Source organism: Zootoca vivipara, chromosome 4, assembly GCF_963506605.1.
Source record: "Zootoca vivipara chromosome 4, rZooViv1.1, whole genome shotgun sequence".
Lineage (NCBI taxonomy): Eukaryota > Metazoa > Chordata > Lepidosauria > Squamata > Lacertidae > Zootoca > Zootoca vivipara.
Genome location: NC_083279.1, coordinates 56,119,591 through 56,144,600, shown reverse-complemented (window position 1 = coordinate 56,144,600; position 25,010 = coordinate 56,119,591). Strand labels below are relative to the sequence as shown.

General features: G+C 38.8%; 1 protein-coding gene across 2 annotated transcripts in view; it reads left to right on the top strand.

Annotated features, from left to right (window-relative positions):
- CXADR (CXADR Ig-like cell adhesion molecule) overlaps positions 1 to 23,061 on the top strand; it is a 37,114-nt gene extending 14,053 nt beyond the window's left edge. Inside the window, exons 2-8 of one of the 2 annotated variants that reach the window (XM_035115143.2) lie at positions 229 to 389; positions 727 to 925; positions 2,485 to 2,637; positions 5,586 to 5,708; positions 5,811 to 5,949; positions 8,150 to 8,336; positions 19,366 to 23,061. In XM_035115143.2, the coding sequence (XP_034971034.2) occupies positions 229 to 389; positions 727 to 925; positions 2,485 to 2,637; positions 5,586 to 5,708; positions 5,811 to 5,949; positions 8,150 to 8,336; positions 19,366 to 19,407 (1,004 nt within the window). In that variant the 3' untranslated portion in view covers positions 19,408 to 23,061. Of the gene's footprint in view, positions 1 to 228; positions 390 to 726; positions 926 to 2,484; positions 2,638 to 5,585; positions 5,709 to 5,810; positions 5,950 to 8,149; positions 9,211 to 19,365 lie in introns of those variants that run through there. The other variant, XM_035115142.2, reaches the window with a different exon arrangement.
- The last annotated feature ends 1,949 nt before the right edge of the window (positions 23,062 to 25,010 follow it).

Genomic DNA, 25,010 nt, shown 5'->3' with positions numbered 1-25,010 from the left:
TTTAGTCCCTAAGGGCAAACAGCTAATGTAATCAGTGTTTCCTTTGTACCTTGCAATACATAGAACTTTGCAAGAGGTTTGCAGTACAGTGTGTAGTTAATTCCAAGTCACGTGGTTTATTTAGATGTCTAAAGAGAGAGAAGCTATTCCTATTTTCAAAGTTCTGCATACAATATATTTTCATACTTTTTTAACTTCTAAGGTGTTAAAATTTTGGTTTGCTTCTAGATCTCACTGAGGGCGTAACAATAACATCAACTGAACAGACGATGGTAACAAAGGCTCTAGGAGAGAAGGTTGCTTTGCTCTGCCAGTTTACTCTTGCAGCAGGAGATGAAGGACTACTTGACATTGAATGGGTTGTCTTGGAGCCAAAAAAGGAGCAACCAGTAAGTGAAAACCTTTTTTAAACTCCAAGGTCTTCCATATGTTTCACTTCCATTTTGAACGTAGGTGAGCCCAAATGTCAGACTAAGAATTCAAATGTTTAACCTAATGTCCTTCCAGAAAATAGTTCCAGGACATATTTATTTACTACTGGGAAAATTAGAAATCATATTGGATAGAACATGAGACTCTTAATCTCAGGGTTATAGGTTTGAGCCCCATGTTAGGCAAAACACTCCTGCATCGTAGGGGGTTGGACTAGATGACCCTTGTGGTCCCTTCCAACACTGTGATAACTCATATACAAGATATCGAGTCATCTGTCTCTTTTCCTTTCAGGTAATTATGTTCAGTCAGAACACGGTTTATGACAAGTATCATATGGCTGGGCGGGTACAGTTTGTTAATCAGAACCCAGCTGATGGAGATGCAAGTATTGATATCCTGAACTTACAGCCAGCTGATACTGGCACGTACCAGTGTAAAGTGAAGAAGGTTCCTGATATGCAGACCCATAGAGTTCAGCTGATGGTACTTGGTAAGATATTTTAGTTTTGCATTTGCATAAACTGTATATAGTGCAGGGGTGTGGCACTCTTTTCTGTTGAGAGCTGTATTTGCTTGGAGATATGAGAGTCCCATGGACTGCATGAAGGTAAAACCTATCCATTCTGAAGGAAATCAGCCCCGGGTGCTCACTGGAAGGACAGATCATGAAGCTGAGGCTCCAATACTTTGGCCACCTCATGAGAAGAGAAGACTCCCTGGAAAAGACCCTGATGTTGGGAAAGATTGAGGGCACAAGGAGAAGGGGACGACAGAGGACAAGATGGTTGGACAGTGTTCTCGAAGCTACCAACATGAGTTTGACCAAACTGCGGGAGGCAGTGGAAGACAGGAGTGCCTGGCGTGCTCTGGTCCATGGGGCCACAAAGAGTCGGACACGACTAAACGACTAAATAACAACAACAACATGTGTTTGCTGCATGTTGGCAGGGGGCAAGGCTGCACCAGCAGCATGTGTAAATGGGGTCAAAAGTACGTGGTCCTGGTCCCCCTCCCCTTTCATCCCTTTTCAGCAGTCTGCGGAGTAGGGGGAATCGATAACTCTTTGCTTGCAGAGGGCTTCTGAAATCATGAGCTGCAGGTTGCCCTGCTTTAGTGAGTTATTGCATGCATACAATTAATATTACTTTCTGTCTGATTTTATAAAGTGGCTGTATGTATTGGATGAATAGTTGGAGATTTGCTAGTATTTATTTTAAATCATATAATCTATATATCACCCTTCATCCGAATATCATAGGGCAGTTTATAGTATAAAAACACAAACAGAACAATACCACCCCCTCCCACACAGTTTAAAAGGCTACAGATTCTAAGCATTGTAAAGAGGAGTTGTTAGGTGGACAGTATTTAAATCGGCCCCCTTTTTACCTTGCATTGGTTGGGCCAGGAAATAAAGCATTTTGCATGCCATATTTCAGACTAAAGAGCACCATGACCATTAGTTTGTTACATTTTGAAGCAAGACATAGTACAAACTGGTGGGTAGGACAAATACAGTGGTGCCTTGCTTAACGAATGCCCTGCTTAATGAAATTTCCGCTTAACGAAAGGATTTTTCGAGCGGAGGTTGCCTCGCTAGACGAATGCGTTTTACGAAAAATTCGTCTAGCGAATCGCGGTTTCCCATAGGAATGCATTGAAATTCAATTAATGCGTTCCTATGGGCAAAAAAAGTCAAAAAAAATTCAGTGAATTCCTATGGGATTCGCTAGACGAATTTTTCGCTATAAGAAAAGACCCGAGGAACGAATTAATTTCGTCTAGCGAGGCACCACTGTATGTGGTGTGATATGCTAATAAATGGCTCTGTAGTTGGCCTCATATTGTTTGTGGAAGAAGTAGCTTAATCTTTTGAAATTGTAATAACAATTTGTTTGCAACCTACTGATATCTGAAAGACAATAAAATACGTGTGTAAAACGTCTGTGATGTATGTATGGTTTATGTTGCAGCTACATATACAATTTAATGAGTACCGTACATAGTTCTAAAGTTTGCATTCATAGTATAATAATACTCTTTTATTAGAAAAACCCCAAAAGACCAAATGCTATGTCGAAGGATCGCAAGAGATTGGAACTGATGTTACTCTGAAATGTAACTCCCAAGGAGGAACTCCGATTATAAGCTACCACTGGGGGAAGATGAGTAAAGAAGGACTTCCGGACAGATCATCACTGAGTATGCTTCTATGTTATTACTGTTGTTTTCATATTAGAACACGAGTGTCTGTTCCCTTCTAACTTCAAATGCTAAACTAATTACAAGCAGAGCTTTGAATTTTAAAGAGTTGGGTTTCTTAAAAGAATTTTCTAGAGATGTTTCCTTGGGCCATGCAGGTTGGGACTTGCTGAAAAGAAGAGTTATACAGTGGTACCTCGGTTTAAACAGTCCTGTTTACGAATGATTCAGTTTACGAACTCCACAAAACCGGAAGTGGTGTCCCGGTTTGCGAACTTTACCTCAGTCTAAGAACGGAATCTGAACGGTGGAAGGGCACCGGTGACGGACGGCCTCATTAGGGAAACCATGCTTTGGTTTAAGAATGGATTTGGTTTAAGAACGGACTTCAGGAACGGATTAATATCGTAAACCGAGGTACCATTGTATATGGTTATTGTTGCCCCAGACTGTCAAAAGGTTTTCAAATGCTCAGCTTGGGATTTAGAAGGTGTCTTTGGCAGTGGAAACAGTAGAGAAACATTTTTGGCAGCACAAAAATGATTTCTATCATGCATTTTACTGCAGTGATTTCCAACCTTTACGAGGATGTTTTTAACCTCAACAAAATTCATGGTCCCCCACATGCTAATTGTTGTAATTTTATGCAACTTTAATTCATATAGTGAATAATGAGCAAAAAAATTATGAACACAGTAACACTTTTAAAAGAAAATGCAAATGTGCCAAAATCAAAGAAAGCAGCAAGGATTCATTTATTTATTTCCTCAGTGTACCCACAAGTCAAAACCTAAGCAATTAATTCCAAAAGGTATTGCATATCAATTTATCTATAAATATAAATTCATTTATTTCCCCAATATGCCCCTTGACGAACCCAGTGAATCCATTCAAAAAGGTATGAAAGACATAAGATAAAATTATTTATTTCCCCGGTACACCCAGTGATCAACAACATAACTAATCAATCAAATTGAACCAAATATTTATTTCTGAGTAATACCCAAAAGAATTATAAAGAAAACTTCAACTGCCACCAATGATATACAGTGGTACCTCGGTTTATGAACACAATTGGTTCTGGAAGTCTGTTCATAAAGTGAAGCGTTCATAAACTGAAGCGAACTTTCCCATTGAAAGTAATGGAAAGTGGATTAATCTGTTCCAGACGGTCCACAGAGTACTTAAACTGAAGCGTGCATAAACTGAAGCGAACTTTCCCCTTGAAAGTAATGGAAAGTGGATTAATCTGTTCCAGATGGTCCACAGAGTACTTAAACTGAAGCGTTCATAAACTGAAGCGAACTTTCCCTTTGAAAGTAATGGAAAGTGGATTAATCCGTTCAAGACGGGTCCGCGGAGTACTCAACCTGAAGCGTACTTAACCTGAAGCATTGGTGTAATTGGTTCCGGAAGTCTGTTCATAAACTGAAGCGTTCATAAACTGAAGCGAACTTTCCCATTGAAAGTAATGGAAAGTGAATTAATCCGTTCCAGATGGGTCCACGGCGTTCGTAAACTGAAAATTCGTAAACCGAGGTGTTCATAAACCGAGGTTCCACTGTATATGGCAATTTATAGAATCATGACTCTCTTGTATTCTTCGGTAAGTTTCATAATTCCTGTAAGTAAATCTACTTATATATACAGTTAATTTGATTCTATTTCATTTATAGGTTTTGTTTGTATTCTTCTTATTATTTTCATAAGGTGGCAGGCATGAGCAGCAAATGCTGCTGAGGACATCAGGCAGCCCTAAAAGGTCTGGTGCCCAAATGATCTCCAAGGCAGAAAACTCCCCCAAATCCACAAATTTTATTCTTTAATAAAGCACCAGAAGTAATCTCCACTGCTGCTGAAACTGAGGAACTCAAATGAAGCCAGTAATTAGGAGGCAGAAAGCCCACAATGTGGAGCCCACTAAAATTAAATTGAGGGTCTACAGCCCTCCACACTGTATTCCACCTTCTGCAATAAGCCCTAAGGGCTGTGCATCATAAAAGGCCCCCAAACCCCAAATGCAACATGCCTCTGCTACATACTTGCAGCTTGCCAGCAGGTTTCCCCAAGTACACCTCACAGCAACAAAGGAAAGCAGGGAAGGCCATAGACCAATGCTGCTGAACCACATTCCCACAATTTCCAGCAGTTACAGTCTCCTCAAGGATAACACAGCACTCATGGGAATGCTGCTGCAAAGAGGTAAAGCAGCATAGGAAATCAACCAACTGCAGACTTGGAGGAGCATTACCCATGGATCCCTTGGGGGTTCCTGGCCCTAAGGTTGGGAAACAGCGTCCCCCAGTTCATTAAATATTTTGTTAGTTTATTTTTCCTATTTATAAAAGTGTAAAAGCAGGCTGTTCTCAGCAGTCGGTTAATTAACTTTAATAAAAATTTTCATTGGATAATACTAATAATGTGAATCGTAAAAAAGCTTGGAAGAAAATGGTATCCTCTTGTAATACTATGAAGTTTATCCAGGCAAGGTAGAAAATACCAAATCTCTCTAGATCAACCTAGATTAAATGGGTAAGTAAATAGGTGGAGGCAGGAGTTTTTTCAGTTTAAGTTATAGCTAGTAAACATCTAAATAGGAGTAGCAGATTTGGTTGCTAATCAGTTTGGTACCTCATAACTACTTCGTCTTGATTTGGAGGGTTATTATAGCAGCAGCCCCAAGACTACTCCTGATAGGAATCGGGTGAGTGAGTTGGCAGAGACATGTGACTTTCCGCTTGCTAATTCCGAATATGTTTGGAAACCAAACTACTTGCTCATGTTTCCTTCTGCATCTTAACTCTGTTGAATTATTTTATGTAAGTAATATGCACAGTCAAAAGTTAAACATGTAATAACATAAATCCATGCTTTATTGATTATTCATACCCATGCTATTTTTGACAAATTCTAATGAAGTTTATATATATGTATATATATATTTACAGATTCAGATACAGGTGATCTTTTGATTAAAAATGCTTCTCGGGCTTCCTCTGGCACATACAAATGTGTAGCTTCCAACAGAGTTGGTGCAGATGAGTGTTCTCTTGTGCTGAATGTCACCCCTCGTAAGTATTATGTTTTGAAAGCAAAAACATAGAAATAGTAATTTGGTAAGGCTTTATCATTAAACTGCAGAATTAATTATATCATTGTTCTGTTTGTTTTAGCGGTGAATAGAGCTGGAACCATTGCTGGAGCTGTAATAGGGACTCTTTTGGGTCTCTCTTTACTAGCTTTTATAATCTTCTGTTGCTGCAAGAAACAAAGAGAGAAGAAATACGAAAAAGAAGTGCAACATGATATAAGGTGTGTCACTCTGGCATGAGAAACTGGGCATGAGCTCAAAAATTTAATTGTCGCTTTTACAAATCGTTTTGACAAAAGCATATAGTTTAACCAGAGCCAGTGTGCTGTAGTGGTTAAGAGTGGTAGACTTGTAATCTGGGGAACCGGGTTCGCGTCTCCACTCCTCCACATGCAGCTGCTAGGTGACCTTGGGCTAGTCACACTTCTCTGAAGTCTCAGCCCCACCCACCTCACAGGGTGTCTGTTGTGGGGGAGGAGGGGAAAGGAGATTGTTAGCCGCTTTGAGACTCCTTCAGGTAGTGATAAAGCAGGATATCAAATCCAAACTCTTCTTAACCAACTTGCATGAAATACCGGAAACATTGACATCTGCTCATGTACTTCTTTGACTGCATACTTTCCCCTTGCCCTGCTCTCAGTTTGAAAGCTCAAAGCTACTTATAACTTATACAAACAATTTAAACAATATTAAATATATACAATAGTATGTATAGGGTTTATAAGACTAAAATATCCTAACAATTTGCCCTGGGGAAAATAGTACATAAGCTACCAGTTTGAACTATTTCACTAAAAAATCACCACCTTACTTAATCTATTAAAAACATCATTTAAATGCAGGTGAGACTATATAGTATACATGCCAAAGTTGGCCCCTAAGAAGCAGTTTCATAAATGTGTACTATTTAGTGGTGGTGACAAAGAAAGCTGCTCGGCCATCATTGCATTCACAAGTATCCATCCAACACACCGTTGCAGAGTCACCTGACCAAGAGAGCCTTGCTTTGACACCATTGAAGGCCTGCTGTAACAACTTTGCAATGCAAATTTTCAGTGGCATTGGATGCCACAATAAGAGCAAATCCAATTGAGGGGTCAGCAGCTCCATCTATACTGGATCACCACTTTAGGTAGCTGCAGCTTGAGGATGATATGGACAAGCTGTAGGGGTTGACTGGGTGGGTCCAGAGGGTGATTAATCTTCACTGGGGATTGGAGAGTTATCTTCTGCCTTGAAGGAAGCAGTGGTGCTCCCTCTCCTTAAGAAGATATCCCGGGACAATTATCACCCAGTGGCAAATACCCCTTCCTGGGCAAGGTGCTCAAGAACGTGGCGGCTGTCCAGATTCAGGCATGCTTGGAAGAAGTTGATTATTTAAATCCATTCCAGTCTGATTTCAGGCTTGGTCATGGCACTGAAACTGTCTTTGTCTCCCTGGTTGATTACATTTATTGGGAGAGAGATGGGGAGAGTGGGACTCTGCTTGTTTTCTTCAATTTCCCAGTAGCCTTCAGTACTGTTGACCACAGTATCCTTCTGAAGTATCTCAGAAGGTTGTCACACTCTTATCTCCAGGGCCATTTCCAGAAAGTAATCATGAGAGGCTACTATTCAGTGCCATGGGAGTTGTCCTGTTCGATCCTGCAGGGTTCCATCTTGGCCCCCCACCCCATGCTATTTAGCATCAATATGCAATTGACACACAGCTCTGTCTCTTTGTTCTAGTTGTGGCGTTAGATTGGTGCATGGATGAGGGGAAAGGCTGGATGTGGGCCAATAAACTGAAGCTGAATCCTGAAAGATGGGTGTTCTCATGTCCAGGAGGTGGGGAGACGGCCTGCCTGACAGGGTTGCCCTCCCCTAGAAGGAGCAGGTTCACAGCTTGAAGGTGCTGTTGGATGCAGCACTGTCATTGCAGGCTCAAGTGGATTTGGTCGCTAGGAGTTCCTTACCTCTGACTGGTTTGCCAGCTATGGTCCCTTCTGGACAGAGATAACTTTGCTCCTGTACTCCATGCTCTGGTAACTTCCAGATTGGATTCTTGCAATGTGCTCTGTGTGGAACTGTGCTTGAAGGCAACTTGGAAACTCTGATTGGTCCAAAATGCAGCAGCCAGACTTTTGGCTAGGGTTCTGTTTAGATCCCATATAACCCCTGTTTTAAAACAGCTGTACTAGTTGCCAGTTCATTGCTGGGTCCAATTCAGGGTGCTCAGGATGGTGCTTAAAGCCCCAAATACCTTAAAGACCACTTTCTCTACAGACCTCAGGTGCCAGGATTGGCAGAGGGGGGCCCTGAGCCGATGTTTCATTGAAATAAATGGTACCAAGTCAATATGGATGGGGATATTTCTAAGTGTTTGGGCTTTCCTTCCTATAAGACTCGTAAGTAATTTTAAAAATCTGCTTAATTTTTCAGAGAGGATGTTCCTCCTCCGAAGAGTCGTGGTTCAACAGCCCGAAGCTATATAGGGAGTAATCGCTCTTCTTTGGGTTCAATGTCTCCTTCCAATATGGATGGATATGCCAAGACTCAATACAACAAAGTACCAAGTGAAGACTTTGAGCGTACTCCTCCTCAGAATCCAAATTTTCAACCACCAAAGGTAGCAGCACCTAATCTAAGTAGAATGGGAGCAATTCCTGTGATGATTCCAGCACAAAGCAAAGATGGTTCCATAGTATAGTACAGCATTAATTTATACTTTCTGCAGTTTTGTGCATTAACTTGTTCCCGTTCTACACTTTTAAATATGCACAGAATTGATCTCGAGCATTGACAAGTGCGCTTGGTTTACCACCTTTGTACCAATTTTGTCCATATACACTAAAAACTGAAACTTTTGAAGAAAGTTTTGTCATCTCTGAGTAAACATGAAACACTAGCAATATTTAAATTCTGTATGGGTTGTTAAATGAACCCTTAGCTCTGACGTTTTGATAATATTAGGAGATACTGAACTGTATGACAGGAATTGTTTGTCCTTACATTTTTAGAGTGAATGAAATATATCCAACATCTGTTACAATGATGGAAATGTCTTGTGTAAAAGATGGACGTAAATTCTTGTAATATAGACCATGGGATATTTTTATCAACAACTTTAAACTGAATGAATTGTCAGTTACAGTTAGACACAACCAGCTTGTTGGGGTTTCCCCCCCCCCCAGTTGTTCAAAAGGCACTACCACTGGTCTCTTTCTCTTGTAGGAAGTTAGTAATTTACTATGACCATGCAGCCACTAAACATATCCTGTACTGCTTGCCACATGAGCATAAACCTCTTTATTTTTGGATACATAACACTGTGTGTGTTTGCACAATAAGCACCTGATTTTTTAAAAAAGAAAATTTAAGAATAAAAACGGAAGTCTTATTTCTAAATTAACACTTGGCATTCTGTAACCAATACTTGCTGCATGTCAGACACTCTGGAAGTCTGAATTGCGGGTTCGTTGGTTTTTTATAAAAAAACAACCCACTATCATTTGTGTGTTCTTGGGATATTTAGTATTGCTCTTTATGTTGTGTAACAATAGTGAAGGGCTTAAGGGTTTTGTCCCCTAGTTTTCCTGCAGTATTGATACCTTCAATGGCTCTTTCCAATACCTTCTGATAATATTTTTTCGTTGTTCCTCCCATCTGTATGCCTATACTATTTTAATTAGAAAACAGGAAAGAAAAACCTAGAAGGCCATAAAAGTGAAACCTCTACCTAATTTATAGCCTTTTATCTGTTTATTTAAATAACCAGATGAATTACTAGGAAGCCATTTATAATGAATTTGTATGGAAATGTTCCCTGTCATAATTTCATGGATTTAAATATCAGCAGATATTTAAACTGCCATTGCAATAAGCTATATTAGTGTGTATTATTTGCTCTGATGTTAGTAAAATACAATGTCTGCATTATCTGCTCTTCCAACTTGAAGAAATTTGGATCACCTGTGTGTGTAGCTATGAAAACATCAGATAAAAAAACCAATGCTGTAAAGATATCTATGATTTTCTTACCTTGGGTAGATCTGGTATTTTCATGTATTATAGTGAGTTTTGCATAACTTCACATCAGGACTCTTATGTGAAGTACATACGCCCTGATGAATTTTGGTAGTGAATAGATTGCAAGTGTGTAAATAGTCTTCATATATTGAGATGTTTTAGATTATCTGATGCCGTTGGATTGAATATCCTTTTTTTTTCATCTGTGCCTTTTCAATAAACTTTACATCTGATTGTAAGTTAAGTTTCAATTATGGAATATTCTGGTGCCTGCCTTTACTTTTCTTAAAGGTGCTACAAGATGAAGGTATAGTTTTCAACACAACACTGTGACTTAATTCCTTCTTACTTGATGTTTACTTTTTCCCCCTTGCCAATGTTTTGAATGTTGCTCAATTGCCTACATAATGTCATAATGTCCTGTGTTTCAAAATGACTCCTTTTTGTTTGTTGTTGTATCTATAATACCTTCATGGGGATTGTTACTATTTCCTGTAAAACTTGTTTATCTACTGTGTTGCACCAGGCGGATGGATGATTAGGAATTTAACATGTGACTTTTGAAAAAAGGAAACAAATAATGATGATGATGATGATGATGATGATAATACCTAAACATGCAATATGAAAGTAAGCCTCCTTTAAATATTTAACATGGTAGAACCACTTTTTTTGAGGGGGCGGGGAGCTCACACTACTACTTGAAGTCAGGCTTGACATTATACACAATAGATTGGTTGAATTCTGGACTCTTTTGGTTCAGACTGAAGGCAAGCTATTGTATTTTTGCATGCTTCCCCACTCAAAGAAGAAATATTAAGTGTGATAAACGGGCACATCAGGCAACAACTAATAAATCTCTGTCCATGACCTGCAAATTATGTCTCACAGAGGGAACATTTGTAGGAATATTCAAAAAGGTCGACCCTACTGCGCAGTCCAGATTCTAGAATTCTGTCGTACTGCTTAAGTAGATTAGCTTTCACTGAACAATTTTAAAATACCGTGTTGCACAGTTGATGAGCATGGGGTATATTCATATAGCATTGTCTCAGTACTCTCTACTTGTGGTGTAAATGGGCAAAAGGCATAATTGTGTGGTAGCACACCAGTCAGAAGAATTTCTGCATATTTATTAACTTGTCATCTCACATGAAAGTAATAAATGGGTAGAATGAAGGATAGCGCGATGTGCCTTCAAAACATAGCTCTTAGGCTTTGGGACCTTGACAGTGTCTGCTTGTTTATAAAATTGCATGGAGATTGTAGTAATAGGAACTGACATAGCAGATCTATATGTTTTAGGTAAGAAGTGACTTGGGACAGACTTTGCTCTAAGCACTTAACTTCTAGACCCTACTGAATAACTAAAACACCAGTCTGAAGGACACTGCTATTATAAACATGATAAGGTCCGAAAAACTTTCCTGTGGTAAACTGTCAGATTTTCTTTAGGCTGTGTGTGTTGTTGCTTTGACAAACCAGGAAGCAGGAGTAGGGAGATAGGTCATGGCCTTGGATGGCACTGTGCCCCTGCATACCAACAGTGTCAGCACAGTCAGTTCATTATTGTACTAATTTACTATCCGGATGCTGATGATCTGTAGAGAAGTTGTGCAACAACAGCACAATCAGGGTTTGAGGGGGGGGAGCTGGTATGTAGGGATTAAGGTTAATATGGTCTGTATTGATTTGACATTTAAAAAAGAGGTGTCAGATACTGATTTATGTAGAAGTAAAAATAATGCCATCCCAGTTGCTAGATGGGAGGAGGTAGCAGAATAACTCAAGTAAAAGTGTTCAGATGGTAATAGTACTTCTGCTAAACCTCTCTCTGAAAGGCAGCAAGCAGTTAAGTAAAAATATTAGGTCCACCTGTAAGGTAGTTCATGCACAGCAGTTTCGTATGTTGTTGATTTTAAAATGGCAAGTCTTTTAGCTTAAATATAAAATGGCAGTCTTTATGAAATGCATTTGCTTTCAATCAAAAGATGGTACCTAGAATGATTTAATAATTTTAATGTATTACCATACATTTAAGCAAATAAATATTTAACAGTATCTCTGATTAGCATGCCCTCATAACATTGAACTCATAATAGTTTTTAAAAAGGGATTATTTTTTAAAACGTCAGTAGCAAAGTTTTGAATATCATCTCCTTGGGGTTGAGCCTCCTCACTGTTGATGGAGGCAATCTTGATATTGTTTCTCTTACGAAATAATTCATTTTTCTTGGCATGTAGAAGTCGTTGTTGCACAAAGGGTAATTCATTTGTTTAAAGGCAATGGGATAACTGTACTTGTGGACCTTCCTAGTTTTTGCTCATTATTAAGAATGCTTAGGCCCCTTTGGTGTTAATGTATAACTCAGCAATTGGAGCAATAATACAGGACATTTATGAGGCACCATGATAGGTTTTGGATTTGGCAATGAATGCAGTTTGTATGCAGTTCGCTTTTTCAGACTTCTGAAGTACAAGCACTGAAATTTGTAGGACAAGTCCCAAATTGCTGTAGTTTCATAACTTCTGTATTACTTGAAATAAAGTTGTTAGTGAAAACTATTATTCTGAAGCAGTGTCTGAGTGTGTGTTCTCTCTCTTCTCCTGTAAGTAATTTTGAAAGGATAATGGCTTGTAAAAAGTAATTGCTTATCTGTTCAGCCTTGTGCTAGCTTATTGGATTTTAGATATTTTTACTACAGTATAATGTATGTTGTCAGACACATGATTGAATGAGTAGGTGTCTGAACATTGAAACTATTGAGGGTTTTTTTTGTATACCTTCATTATATAGAAAGAACAGGTCTATCAAGAATGGAGTCTGGAGTAAGTGTCTGGATGTTCTTGTGTATATATTTTAATTATATTTTGGTTTTTTACATTTCTGTTGTGCGAAGCACTTGTTGGGAAGTAGTTTATAAATCCTTCATTAAATCTCTTTAGGGTTTTCAAAAATTGGTAGCAGGCATGATAGTTTATTTTTATTCCAGGTTTTCCACAAATAAGAGTCTAGATTCTTATAAGTAGCTAACCCTTTTCATTGTCATAACAGGAAGAGAGCTTGGTACATTATTTGCTTTCAGGATTTATAAATGCTTCCCAACAAGTGTGTCTGTAGGAAAGAAATGTAAAAACAAAAATCCATGTGCAATAAAAATAAATTGATACATAACAATCTAAAACCACATATTAAATGCATCAAATCATACAGATTCCACTTGCTAGCAGTATAAAATGGCTGAGCCTCCCCTAAGGGAAAGTTTCAGTAACTATCTATAAGCAAAATACTAATATTTGTTCACAACATGGGTTCCTGTTGTGTTTAAGATTGGGGTTAAACTATTGATAAGATACTTTCCCATCAGTATTCAAGACATTCGGAAAACTCATTATTATTTTTTGTAACAGTTTTTATTCATTTTCATCTGTTTAACATTGTTGCAATGAGATCTACAGTATATTCGTTTACATTAGAGCAACAATTACCTAAAGTTAAAAATAAAACAATAAACAACCAGCTGAAGAATTATTACAAATATTACAGATACAATCGTACCTCGGGTTACGACCACCTCGGTTTGCGAACAGTTCGGGTTACGAACTGCGCAACCCCGGAAGTGTTTTCGCCGCGCGCGTGTGCGCAGAAGCGACGCGATCTGCGCTTTGCGCATGCGCAAAATGGCGGCGCCCATCGCGTTCGGGTTACGAACTGCGATCCGGAACGGATCGCATTCGTAACCCGAGGTATTACTGTATGAAATGTATATTAATGTTAAATTGTCGAACATAAGCAAAAGGTACTTTGCATCAACAACAATTAGAATTTATAAGGGGGGGGGGAGGAAAAAAATAGGCACTTTGTTCCTGCCAAACTGCTGTAAACTAGGTACTGTTCCCAGACTGCATACAAATTCTAAACGCATACTTTTAAAATTCTCATTGTGTGTAGAAATTTGTGTAGTTTTCCCATTCAGGGTATGATTGCAAAAGTTCTACTTCTGATTTAAAGAAAAACATGTCATAACATCTGAAGCCAATTTTAAGATTATGGGTTGAGATAAAAATTCACAAAGCCCCAAAAGGCTTGCCTTCAAAGCATGCAAAGGATAGTTAATGATAATAATAATAATAATAATAATAATAATAATAATAATAATAATAATAATAATAATTTATTATTTATACCCCGCCCATCTGGCCGGGTTCCCCCAGCCACTCTGGGCGGCTTCCAAAAAACAGAAATTCTAAAATTAAAGAAATCAAAAGCTGAGAATACTATAATTGTTATACTATTGGTCCTGTAGTATAATGCAGCTATAAGAAATAAATTATATCCCACTCTTACTCTAAAAATATGAAGACAACCTTGTTGTCAAAGGTGTGATGCTTGATAAAATAAATAATCAGTTTAGGACTTTCATTCCCTTTCTGCTTATACCTTCTGTTACTTTTATCTAATTTGCTATACTGAATCATACGGGTGCCAAGTTAATAAAGCACAAACGCTATGCAAGGCTTTGGACTTGTGAATGATTACTTTTGAGGCTGAAGCAAGCTGACATCTCTGGGCACAGCTGGTGAATTGAGGAACATAGTTGAGAGCCTGTGTTGTAGCTGCCAGCTTTTTCTGTGATGCTGCTGCTGCTTTCTGGTAGTAAATAGATTGCCCTTTCCCATCACTTCTAATTCTATAACCATCCATACTGTAGTATTTCCAGTAATACAATATGCTAAACAAAACAAGCTAAAGTATGTGTGGCAAGAGGAAGTGCAATTTGTTAGTCATGGGCAACTTAAAACCATCAGGAGCAACGCCTCATTGCCTTTCATATGGGCTGAAGAATTTGGGTATCACTGTGGTCATGTCCACAGAATGGAAGATGGCAGGATCCCCAAGGATGTGCTCTATGGGGCTTAAGGCACCAGGTCCATTGGCAGACCAACTGCATTATGAAGATGTCTGCAAATGTGACATGAGGACTGGCCACATCAAACTTGCCGTGTGCAGACAACCACAGTGCCTGGAGACAGATAGTCAGGTTGCGTATCAATAGCAGTGACCAGAGGAGGAATGACCGCTGGGGGGAGCACAGAGAGAAGAAACACCATGATTCATCTGCTGCAGCACAACCGGGTGCCTTCATTTGCCCCAGCTGCAACAAAACAGGTCTCTCCCATATCTTTCTCTGCTGAAACCTTCCAACAGTTCAAAGGAGCAGTCCTGCAGTGTCCCCTGGGACAGACGGATGCCAACAAATATCTGAGGGACTTAACATCTTTACGGGAATAGGAGTAGAAGCTTCAGGGAATGGAGTGACAATGTTGGATCTCTGCCTGTAGATTAATACTTTCCCTCATTGAACTGCAAGTTTTATTTAACCTTGGGCTACACTGGTTCTTCCAGATCTTAAGGTAGCCTGAGCACTGTGGTTCGTGCACTGGTAACCTTAAGGTTGGATTTTGGCAGGGGCGGGGAACTTTCCTTTCACACCGAAGGCCGCATCAGGGCATCCTTCTGTGGCCTCCATGCCAGAAAGGGCCAAAGTGGGCCAAGCAACTAATGCAAGTTTTCCCTTGGTACAGAAAGTTGGTTTTTACACCCACACCCACCACCTCTCTTCTCCATCCAGACCACAGAGAGGCAGAAGTTAAAGGACACATTCCAGCCAAACAAAAACATTCCAGCCAGGCAAAAATCGCATCCAAAGCTGGAAATTGATCAATTATTCAGATCAATTATCCACACAGCACCTCTGTCTTTAACATAAGCCTCAGTTTGGACAACATGGTAAGGCAAACTGGCTTAACTCAGAACAACAGAGAAGCAAATATGTTGTGAGCCCACATGTTTTCACAATCTCACTAAACCAATGTTTGGCTTAAGTGTGTCATGCAGACCAGGCCACCGATAAGTACCTGGACTGATGTTAATAACCAGAACACTTACCAAGTGAGGCAAGGAATTAAAGGAATTAAAATTTTGTCAGTAACATTGAATGAAAAAACAACATAACCAGGATTAGAAAGGGGTGGAGAATCTGAATGACAATTGAAACTGAATTTGCCAAAATGAAGTAAATGTTCTTGTGATCTTGCTTCTTCCGTTTCCAAGTATAATATCACAAAGAGTAGGCTGAAAACTGGATCTTGGGTTGACAACCTAACTGCAAAATGTTTTTTGCCTGGGGTGGGGAGGAACAAGCTGTGCTGCTTAGTTTATTTTAAAAAAAATACAAGTTGACAGGTACTTTCTTTTAGAATGGGGTGGCCTAAATAAAATATAAACCAGACACTTGACCTCTGTGGTAAAGTAAGTAGCACTTCATTGTTGCAGTAGATGTTGCTTAATATTGGTTAGAAATAGTAGAAATGTTTTTTAAAAAATCTGAAAACATGTCTATCACACATGTCTTAAAATGGTGAAAAATTTAGATGTATGACATGATCCATTTGCAGACCCTAGTGTCTTGATTCCTTTTGACTTTGGTAAATGTGTAAAAAAATTCCCTTTGGTGGTAGGTTTGGTATAAGACTACTCAAAGACTACATAATCTCATAAAAGAGTTTGTCTATACAACATGCACGAACCATTTCCCAACTCAGCCTCTTATAGCATTATTCAGTATTTCGCCAAGCATTTTAAGCAAGGGGGGAGGAGGGGTTCTTTGCAAATGCATATTGTCATTTAAATAGGCTGACACTGCCATACTGTACCTGAATAATAAAAATACACTGATAGAGAAAATAACTCATTCACCCTTGTGGCATAAATTTCATTGTTTTACTCTTTTTGTAAACAATTTTGAGGTCTTTCTCACAATCAAGTGGTGTATCAATTTTATGAGATTTATTTTCTTTTAGTGATTGCGTATCACATTTTTGAAGCATCCTATACCACTGTTAAAAGTTTTGATTTAGGAAACATTTGGCTTGGATCAGCTAGGATTTGTTAATGTGTAACAGACTATCTAAAATGTTTTATTCCCCTTCATGATGATAAAGCTTTGTATTTTCTTCCTCTGAGTGATGATACTGTATAAACTTTCTTTTAAAAACTGCATTGGTTCTATAAAACCAATTTAAGTTTCATTTCCTGTTCACCCCTGTGGAGTTCATTTCAATTCCACATAGCGAATTTCTGTATCTTGAATATAGAACATCCTTGGTTAATAAAATATTCTAAGATGTAATTATCTCACAGCATTGAATTTTGAAAGAGTTTTGGCATGCAGCTGTTCCCATAGTATGTGTCTGTGTGTGTTTGTGCACGCATGTGTGCGCGCGCACACACACTCTATAATGGAACTAAAGGGGCTGGTATTTCACCTTGCCATTACTGAAAAGATGAGTAGTTTAGTTGAGAACATACTGTTCACCAAACACCTAAAATTCCACTGTCTGAAGTAAGGATTATTTGTGTTTTTTGGATGAACAGATCTATTGTTCTCATTGTGTTAACATAAACTTGCCTGATATACCAATAGCCATGAAGCCCAAAGTTAAATTCCTTTATAGCAAAGCTGTCTAGAGGAAGAAGCCACTGGCATGTCAGTTCATCGTGTGTGTTTTTTATTTTATTTAAAAAAGACCAAACTTTCTAAGGCACTTGGAAAAAATCTTTTTTGGTTCACTGCCCTTCTAGAGAGATATAAATTCCTGGGACAGGTCTTAATGCATTAGATGAGAAGACTCTGGAAGCAGGAAAGAACACTTCTCTAGAGCAGAAATAGTACACCCTGATCATGCCAAATCATACAAAAAGTTGAGACATCAACTCTCCCTTGTTTCCGGTGATGATGTGCTTATAAGGGAAAGAGGTAGTTTTATTGCCTGAGAAAATCCATTGGTTTAAGATTCTTTGTGACAGGTAGTCTGTTAGTAGACCTAAATTGAGCTAACCAGGGCATTCTGCTTTTTTTGCTTCCAGTACTTCTAATGAATACACTTGCAACATTAATACCCTTTAAAAGTCTGTTTCGTATCAGACAGCGGTTCTCTTTCTTATATTTTTTATTCCTGCTGAAGGTCTTCCTTTTCAGCCAGTATTTTAAATGACTATCTGTATTGAACTTTTTAAAATACATCTTTTCGTTGTACAGTAGATGTTTTTCTTTTAAAATTGCTTTTAAATGCTTTATGGGAAGCGGTTCATAAATGGAATAAAGAAAGATTTGTGGCTATTTCTGCATATCCATTGTTTCTTATGCTATGTAGTTCCTGTACGAAGTAAAAATTTTCATTTCCTTTTTCCCTTAACTGGCATCTATTTCTTAAATATTTATCATTCTATGTTTTCCCCATTGCCACTGTTTTGCACCTGGCTCTGGTTGAGGGATTTGGGTGTTTTAGAAGAAAAAAATCCAATATATCCCACAATCCTAAATTCTGCTCACTCCTAGGTCAATGGGTTCCTGCCAATACTGAAACTTGGGACATTGTAGCATCCAAATTAGTTTTATGTTAGTGGACTCTCATTAACTACCATATTTATGTGATTCTAATGCGCCAGCGAATCTAATGGGCACCTCAATTTTCAAAAAAAAAACCTTGAAACCAAAAAAGTATTTGCTGGCAACATCAAATCTAATGTGCACCCAAATTTTTGCAAAGTAATTAGGCCCAAAAAGGTGTGCCTTACATTCGAGTAAATGATTTTGTGCAAATGGTTTTGCATGTGCTTGCACAATTAGATAAATATCTTCTAGGTACCGTAGTTATTCTTCTGTTCTTTATCTAAGCTGGATACATCATTCCCACAAGTGGAACCTTAGATCCAGACCATTGTGCCAAATTCAGAAGGTTTTAAGGCTTAATAAAAGACTGTCTGAAGCGTATAACATTGAGTCCTCTGAGTTTTTTTCTTTCTAAAACAGTTTTTTTTATATAAAAAAAGAATGATTCATTAAAATGGTAACAGACGTAGACATAGAGATGAAAGCAGAATGACTAAGAATTAAAAGAAGACAACAACCTTGGAGACTGTTATGCGAATAATCAGCTTGCAGAACTTGATAAGAATTTGGAGTGAAAATTTGGGAGAGAGATGCAACAGTCGGAGAAGGAAAGGTTTATTTCAAATTGATTACAGAAACAAATTAAGATACCTACACAAATTAAAATAAAAGTAGGGGGTCAAAAATGTCAATTGTTTTGTGTTTTTGAATTCTGCCTCATACTCGTAACCTTGAGTTCTACATATTGCTTCTCACCTGCTCCTTCAGTCTTTAGAATTGGGAGTCAGAAGTACAAGCTATTATGCAGTGTTTTTTACTTTTGTAATGTGCACCAGCTTGTTCAGAATGATTTGATTATATGTAAAAAAAGAAAATTCATGTATAAACAAACATACAACAGAAAGAATCCTAAACCACTTAGCTTGATGCTTCCTCTTTTTGAATAAGTAGAACTGGTTTTATTGGAAGGGAGAATTTGGATCCTGGAGCATTCACACAATTTTAATTTCATTGACTTTACAATTTGAATTAGACTTGCAGTTATCCAGCCACAACAATTTTACACCTCAGGGGTGTCTGGATTAATTGTTTTATATTCCAGTTCAAATTGATTATTTATACTTGAATATACTAGAGCTCTGTATTGATTGATAATATTTTCTCTATTTATAGTATGGCCACGCATGCAGGATGGGTGACATAACAGTGGTATAAACTTGAAGAAACAACTTGTTTGTCATGAATTTCAAGTTACGGAACAAATGAAGTACTGTGTATTTTGTCATAACTTTTAGAATCTACAGACAAGATGGTAATGTAGACTAAATTTATATTGCAGGTAGCATTTTGCCTGCTGAATGTTTACAACATGTTTTGCTTTAAAGATTTCTTCTATTGTAATAGTCCTAGACATGAATATGTGGGAAAATATGAAGGTTAACACTGGATCTGCATACAAATTTAAAAGATCAACCCAGTTAACAATGTAGCTCATATTTTTGGTGGTTAATTAATTCAATCTATTTGCTTACAATGTATGAAATTACACTTAGCAATGAATTAGTATGTTTGAAGCAACATGTGCCTTCCATACTGTATATTTTGGTGCTGTCTTTTTTAATCTTCTGATTTTTTAAAACATAAACACGCCTTTTTTAAATACTTGTGCTTTGTAACACTTAATAAAATTTTGTATGATTATACCTTACATGTACAGCACATGTTTATCCACTGAAGGTGGGAACTATTGTAATGACCATTGATTTCTATGATTTGCATTGTAATTTTAAGTGTTGTGCTCTTAAGATTTTTTTTTTTGCAGTGAACCTGCTGACTGCTTCTTAGATATTGTCATTACTAGCACTTTGATTTGGGTCTTGAAACAAATAAGAAGCCAGTGCAATTGAATAATATGTTCACCACCAACTTTCCTTCTCAGGAGGTGAGCCCACAGAATTCTGTATTGGCTGATATAGCACTGCAGGAAGAATAGGCTGGAGACCTCTGGCTTACAAGACATATATGGACCACAGGCCCTCTCCATTCAGCCTTGGGCCTCCTCTCCCCTGCCCTTCTGCCCCAGTCCCATTCAGCAAGCTGGATTGAAAAAAGCTACCCATTACTTCCACTAAGAAGCATTTTTTTCCAAGCCTAATGCCCTCCAGAAGGCTATTTAGGAGGGTTACAGTTGTAGAGGCAGGGCTTAGCCCTTCCTTCCTTCCTTCCTCCACAAAGATCACACCACCCCTCTGGCAAGACTCCTAATACCTTTCTCAATACTTTGTGTGTATAAGAGAATATGAATGGAGGGGAACGGAGGCACATGATGTGTGAATGTTTGTGAATTGGTGTGTGTGGGAATAGAGAGAGAGAGAGAGAGAGAGATGGTAGCACTGCCCATTTTAGTAGTGGTCCTGCCCACCATTGGCATGCAGCCCCAGGAGTTCATCCATGAGGGAATTTGTTCCTGAAAGGTGTTTCCACCACACCTTGTAGCTTGCACCTTGCACGTTCATCTAGATGGGTAGATCTGTTGACTCTCTATCCCAGGCATCCCCAAACTTCGGCCCTCCAGATGTTTTGGGCTACAATTCCCATCTTCCCCGACCACTGGTCCTGTTAGCTAGGGATAATGGGAGTTGTAGGCCAAAACATCTGGAGGCCGGCAGTTTGGGGGTGTCTGCTCTATCCCATGGGTAGGCAAACTAAGGCCCGGGGGCTGGATCCAGCCCAATCGCCTTCTAAATCCGGCCCGCGGACGGTCTGGGAATCAGCGTGTTTTTACATGAGTAGAATGTGTCCTTTTATTTAAAATGCATCTCTGGGTTATTTGTGGGGCATAGGAATTCATTCATTTTCTTCTTCAAAAGATAGTCTGCCCCCCCCACAAGGTCTGAGCGACAGTGGACCAGCCCCCTTTTTAAAAATTTGCTGACCCCTGCTCTATCCCTAAACTGACCCACCACTACAGTTTCTGTCTTGCCTGGATTAAACTTCTGCTTCTTGGCACTTAACACCACTTAAATTAGCATTATGTGCTAGATGTTGGCCTCTGTTAGCTTTTAGGGGCTAAAACTTGGATTGAGATTGAAACAAGACCTCTGCTGGTTCAATCTTACCTAAATTGCCTTTAGACCCTTTTTTCTTTTTGTAAAAAGTGAAAAATACATTTAATTAATAAATAAAAAATAATGAATTCTAAAATTTATTTATTCCAACAGGCCTTTGGGTGGGAAGTTAATGACTTGGTCAGATTCTGATACTTGTTTACTGGTACTACTGACTCTGCCATATTTTTTTATCTGTTTCTGTTTTTATTGTTTGTTCAATGATTTGTAATTGATATATATATTTTCGCTTTAATTTCTTGTACCTTGCCCTTGTACTACGTGAAGAAAGGCAGGCTAGAAACATTTTTATTAAAAATTAAAATAAATAAAATTAAGATTAAAATAAACAAAATATAGTCTTTTAAATAGCTTCTATATACAGTAAATAATAACAAACTGAAGGACCACATCTCAGTGGTAGAGCAGCTCTGGCTTGTATGTCCATTCCTTGGTAGCCCTAGGTAGGGCTGCCTGAGATTCCTGTCTGAAACCCTGGAAAATAGCTGCCAGTCATCATCTTGTACGGACCAGTGTCCGAATCTATACAAGGCAGCTTCATATGGAGTCTCAGATTACGCTTTTAGCAATTTGGTTGCCACTGTATACATTTTCTATAGTTCACATAGCAACGTGATGTTATCTGCAATTAGACCTTGGAACTTGAAAGATGTGCTAGGGAACTGAAGATGAACTTTTCAGTGCATCTTCAACACTTGTATCTTCCATCATACTGAGATTTGAAGCATTTTTTACTCATTTTATTTTACTGTAATAGTCATATTCCAGACCCTGAGCTGATATAAACTAATTTTAGCATGACCTTTCCGTCGAATGCTTTGGGGATGCTTCTATTTAAGTTCATAAGGTACCTTACCATTCTAGCCCATCCTTCAGTACCAGTAGGGACATTGAGGTGTTGCCAGTTTGTAACATTGTTAGGCTGATTCACGTTTAATGTAAATCTAGGTGATGAATGAAGGGAGGAGGAAGATTGGAAGTGGTTAGAAATAAACAGGATGATCTTGGTATTTGAAGCCTGCTGTGTGGAACAAAAAAAGTGCCTTGCTGTCCATGATGTTTGTTCTGAATAACAGATAAAGAGGTAGTTTGACATAGCACATGATTTGACCCCAATATTTCTACTATAACAAATAGGTGCTTGGAATGGTTTATGATGATGTGTCATCAGCAAAGCATCACTAAATCCTGTTGGGTCTGGGTTTTGCAGAAAGGAATATCAGTAAGAATATTTCGGCTGGGGATGTTAGGGCCCTCTCAAACATTACAAAGCTAACACTGGGGTCACTAAACTTGAGTGCACTGTGGACTGATTTTATGATTGTGTAAAAGCAATAGAGAAGTCAACAATATAAAAATATCAGAATAAATACATCTACTGTGGTGATCAATACCTCCTGAATTTTGAGGGATGAAATTAGTTTCCCAAGGAGGCTTTAGGCAGCTTCTAAAAAAAAATAAAGTTTTGTATGACTTGCTGAAGAAGCAGGAGGTTGTTTTTTAAAAAATGTTTTTATTGAAGAAATAGATTTTTTAAACAATACAAATTACCAATAACATAGCCAATTACAATTTCCCCCCTTTTTTCCCTCCCATCCCTCCCTCTCCCACCCTCTAAGGACTTCCCTCAGCTTCCCTCTCTGATTTGTTTGTACATATTGTTTTCTGCATGTTACAAAATTGTACATTGCCTTATCTATCATATGTTCTGCTAATAAATTGTGGGTGTTTATTCAAAACATGCCAAGGACTCCAGATCCGTTTGTTGTCTTTTTAAATAGTTTGTAAAAAGTTCCCATTCTTCTTTGAAGTCACGGTTGTCCTTCTCACGTAGTAGCTCAATACTTTGCACCAAATCTTTTTTCTGTTCTTCTTTTAAAATGTTAACTAATAATTTAGTTTTATTTCTATTTAATTTAAATCCTGCCACTTCCCCAAATTCTTGAATTTTCTTAGGGAGAGAGTTTTTCGGATCTTCTATCTACCGTAATTACTAAATCATTAGCAAAGGCTTTCAATTTAAATTCATTCTTCCCAGTTTTTATCCCTATAATCTCTTTTTCTGCTCTTATATTTTTTTCAAGTACTTCCAGGATCAAGATGAACAACAGTGGTGATAACAGACGTCTTTGCCTAGTTCCTTTTTGTATTTTACATTCCTTCGTTATCACCTGATTTACAATTAATTTTGCATTCTGTTCTGAATATATTGCATGTATTCCTTTTAAAAAATTATCTCCACAGTTTCATGAAATCCCAGGACACATTGTCAAAAGCTTTTTCAGCATCTATAAACATCATTACCGCTTTTTCTTCTTCATTTTTTACCTCCAGGTATTCTATCACGTTTAGAATATTTCTTATATTCTCCTTCATTTGTCTACCTGGAAGAAACCCTGCTTGATCCTGATGTATATATTCACCTAGAATTTTTTTCATTCTATTAGCCAAAATGTTTGCAAATAATTTATAATCATTATTTAATAATGAGATAGGCCTATAATTTTTAAAATCTGAATCTTGTTTTGGAATTGCTGTTATGTAAGCTTCCTTCCATGTTCCTGGGATTTCACCTGGAAACAGGAGATTTTGATCTAATGTTATATTATATAAAGTATAATTGAATATTTGATGCCATATACAAAGTATTGAAAATGACACTCCTAGCTTAAAAATTATTTTGAGGTAATTGCTTTTATTGCTCAATCTCGGATTTCCTGAAATAGATTGCTACACAAGCAGGTCAGCTAAGCCAACATTCTTTCATTCTGTTAAAAATAACAAGTGGTAGTTGCTCTTTCTTCCTACAAATGGTGTGTGTTGCTCTTTCAGGCAGAAAGCAGCAGTTTATTACCAGGGCTGGTTGCCTCACCCACAGAAAATGTGTTTATTCAGGAAGTCTGCAATCCTTAAACCTCTTGTTTGGAAACAGATCTCTTGGAGGTAATTGAACAGCTCTGAATCAAGAGTTGTGAGTGGCTGTCGTAGTCTGGAGAGTACACAGACAGCTTTCTGGGTCATGTGGCCAGCATGACTAAACCGCTTCTGGTGCAATGGGACACTGTGACGGAAACACTGTTTACCTATTTATCTACTTGCACTGCTGTGCTTTCGAACTGCTAGGTTGACAGGAGCTGGGACAGAGCAACAGGAGTTCACCCTGTCATGGGGATTTGAACTGCCGACCACCTGATTGGCAAGCCCAAGAGGCTCAGTGGTTTAGACCACAGGGCATGGGCGTACCCAGGATCAAAACTAGGGGGGAGCAAGGGGAGGGGCCAAGGCACGGAAGGGGAGGGGCCACAAAGTGGGCGGGAACAGCGAACTCGCGCTCCGCCGGGCTGTGCCCCTCCCTAGAAGCAGGGCTGGTGGGCGGAGGCGGAGCCCAGCCCAGCGGAGCGCGAGTTCAGCGTTCCCGCCCGCTGCGCCGCGCTCCCTGGTTCCCCGCCGCGCTTGGCCTTGCCTGAGGGCGCGCCGGGGAGCTGGAGGGAGGGTGCGGCGCGGTGCGGCGGGAATGGCGAACTCGCGCTCCGCCGGGCTGTGCTCCGCCTCTGCCCACCAGCCCTGCTTCTAGAGTAGGGCAGCTGCCCTAACTTGCTGAATGGTGGGTACGCCCTTGCCACAGGGCCACCCTAAACACCACCACCACATTAAAAGCCTACGTACCTAGACACAGTGTGTTCATGACCC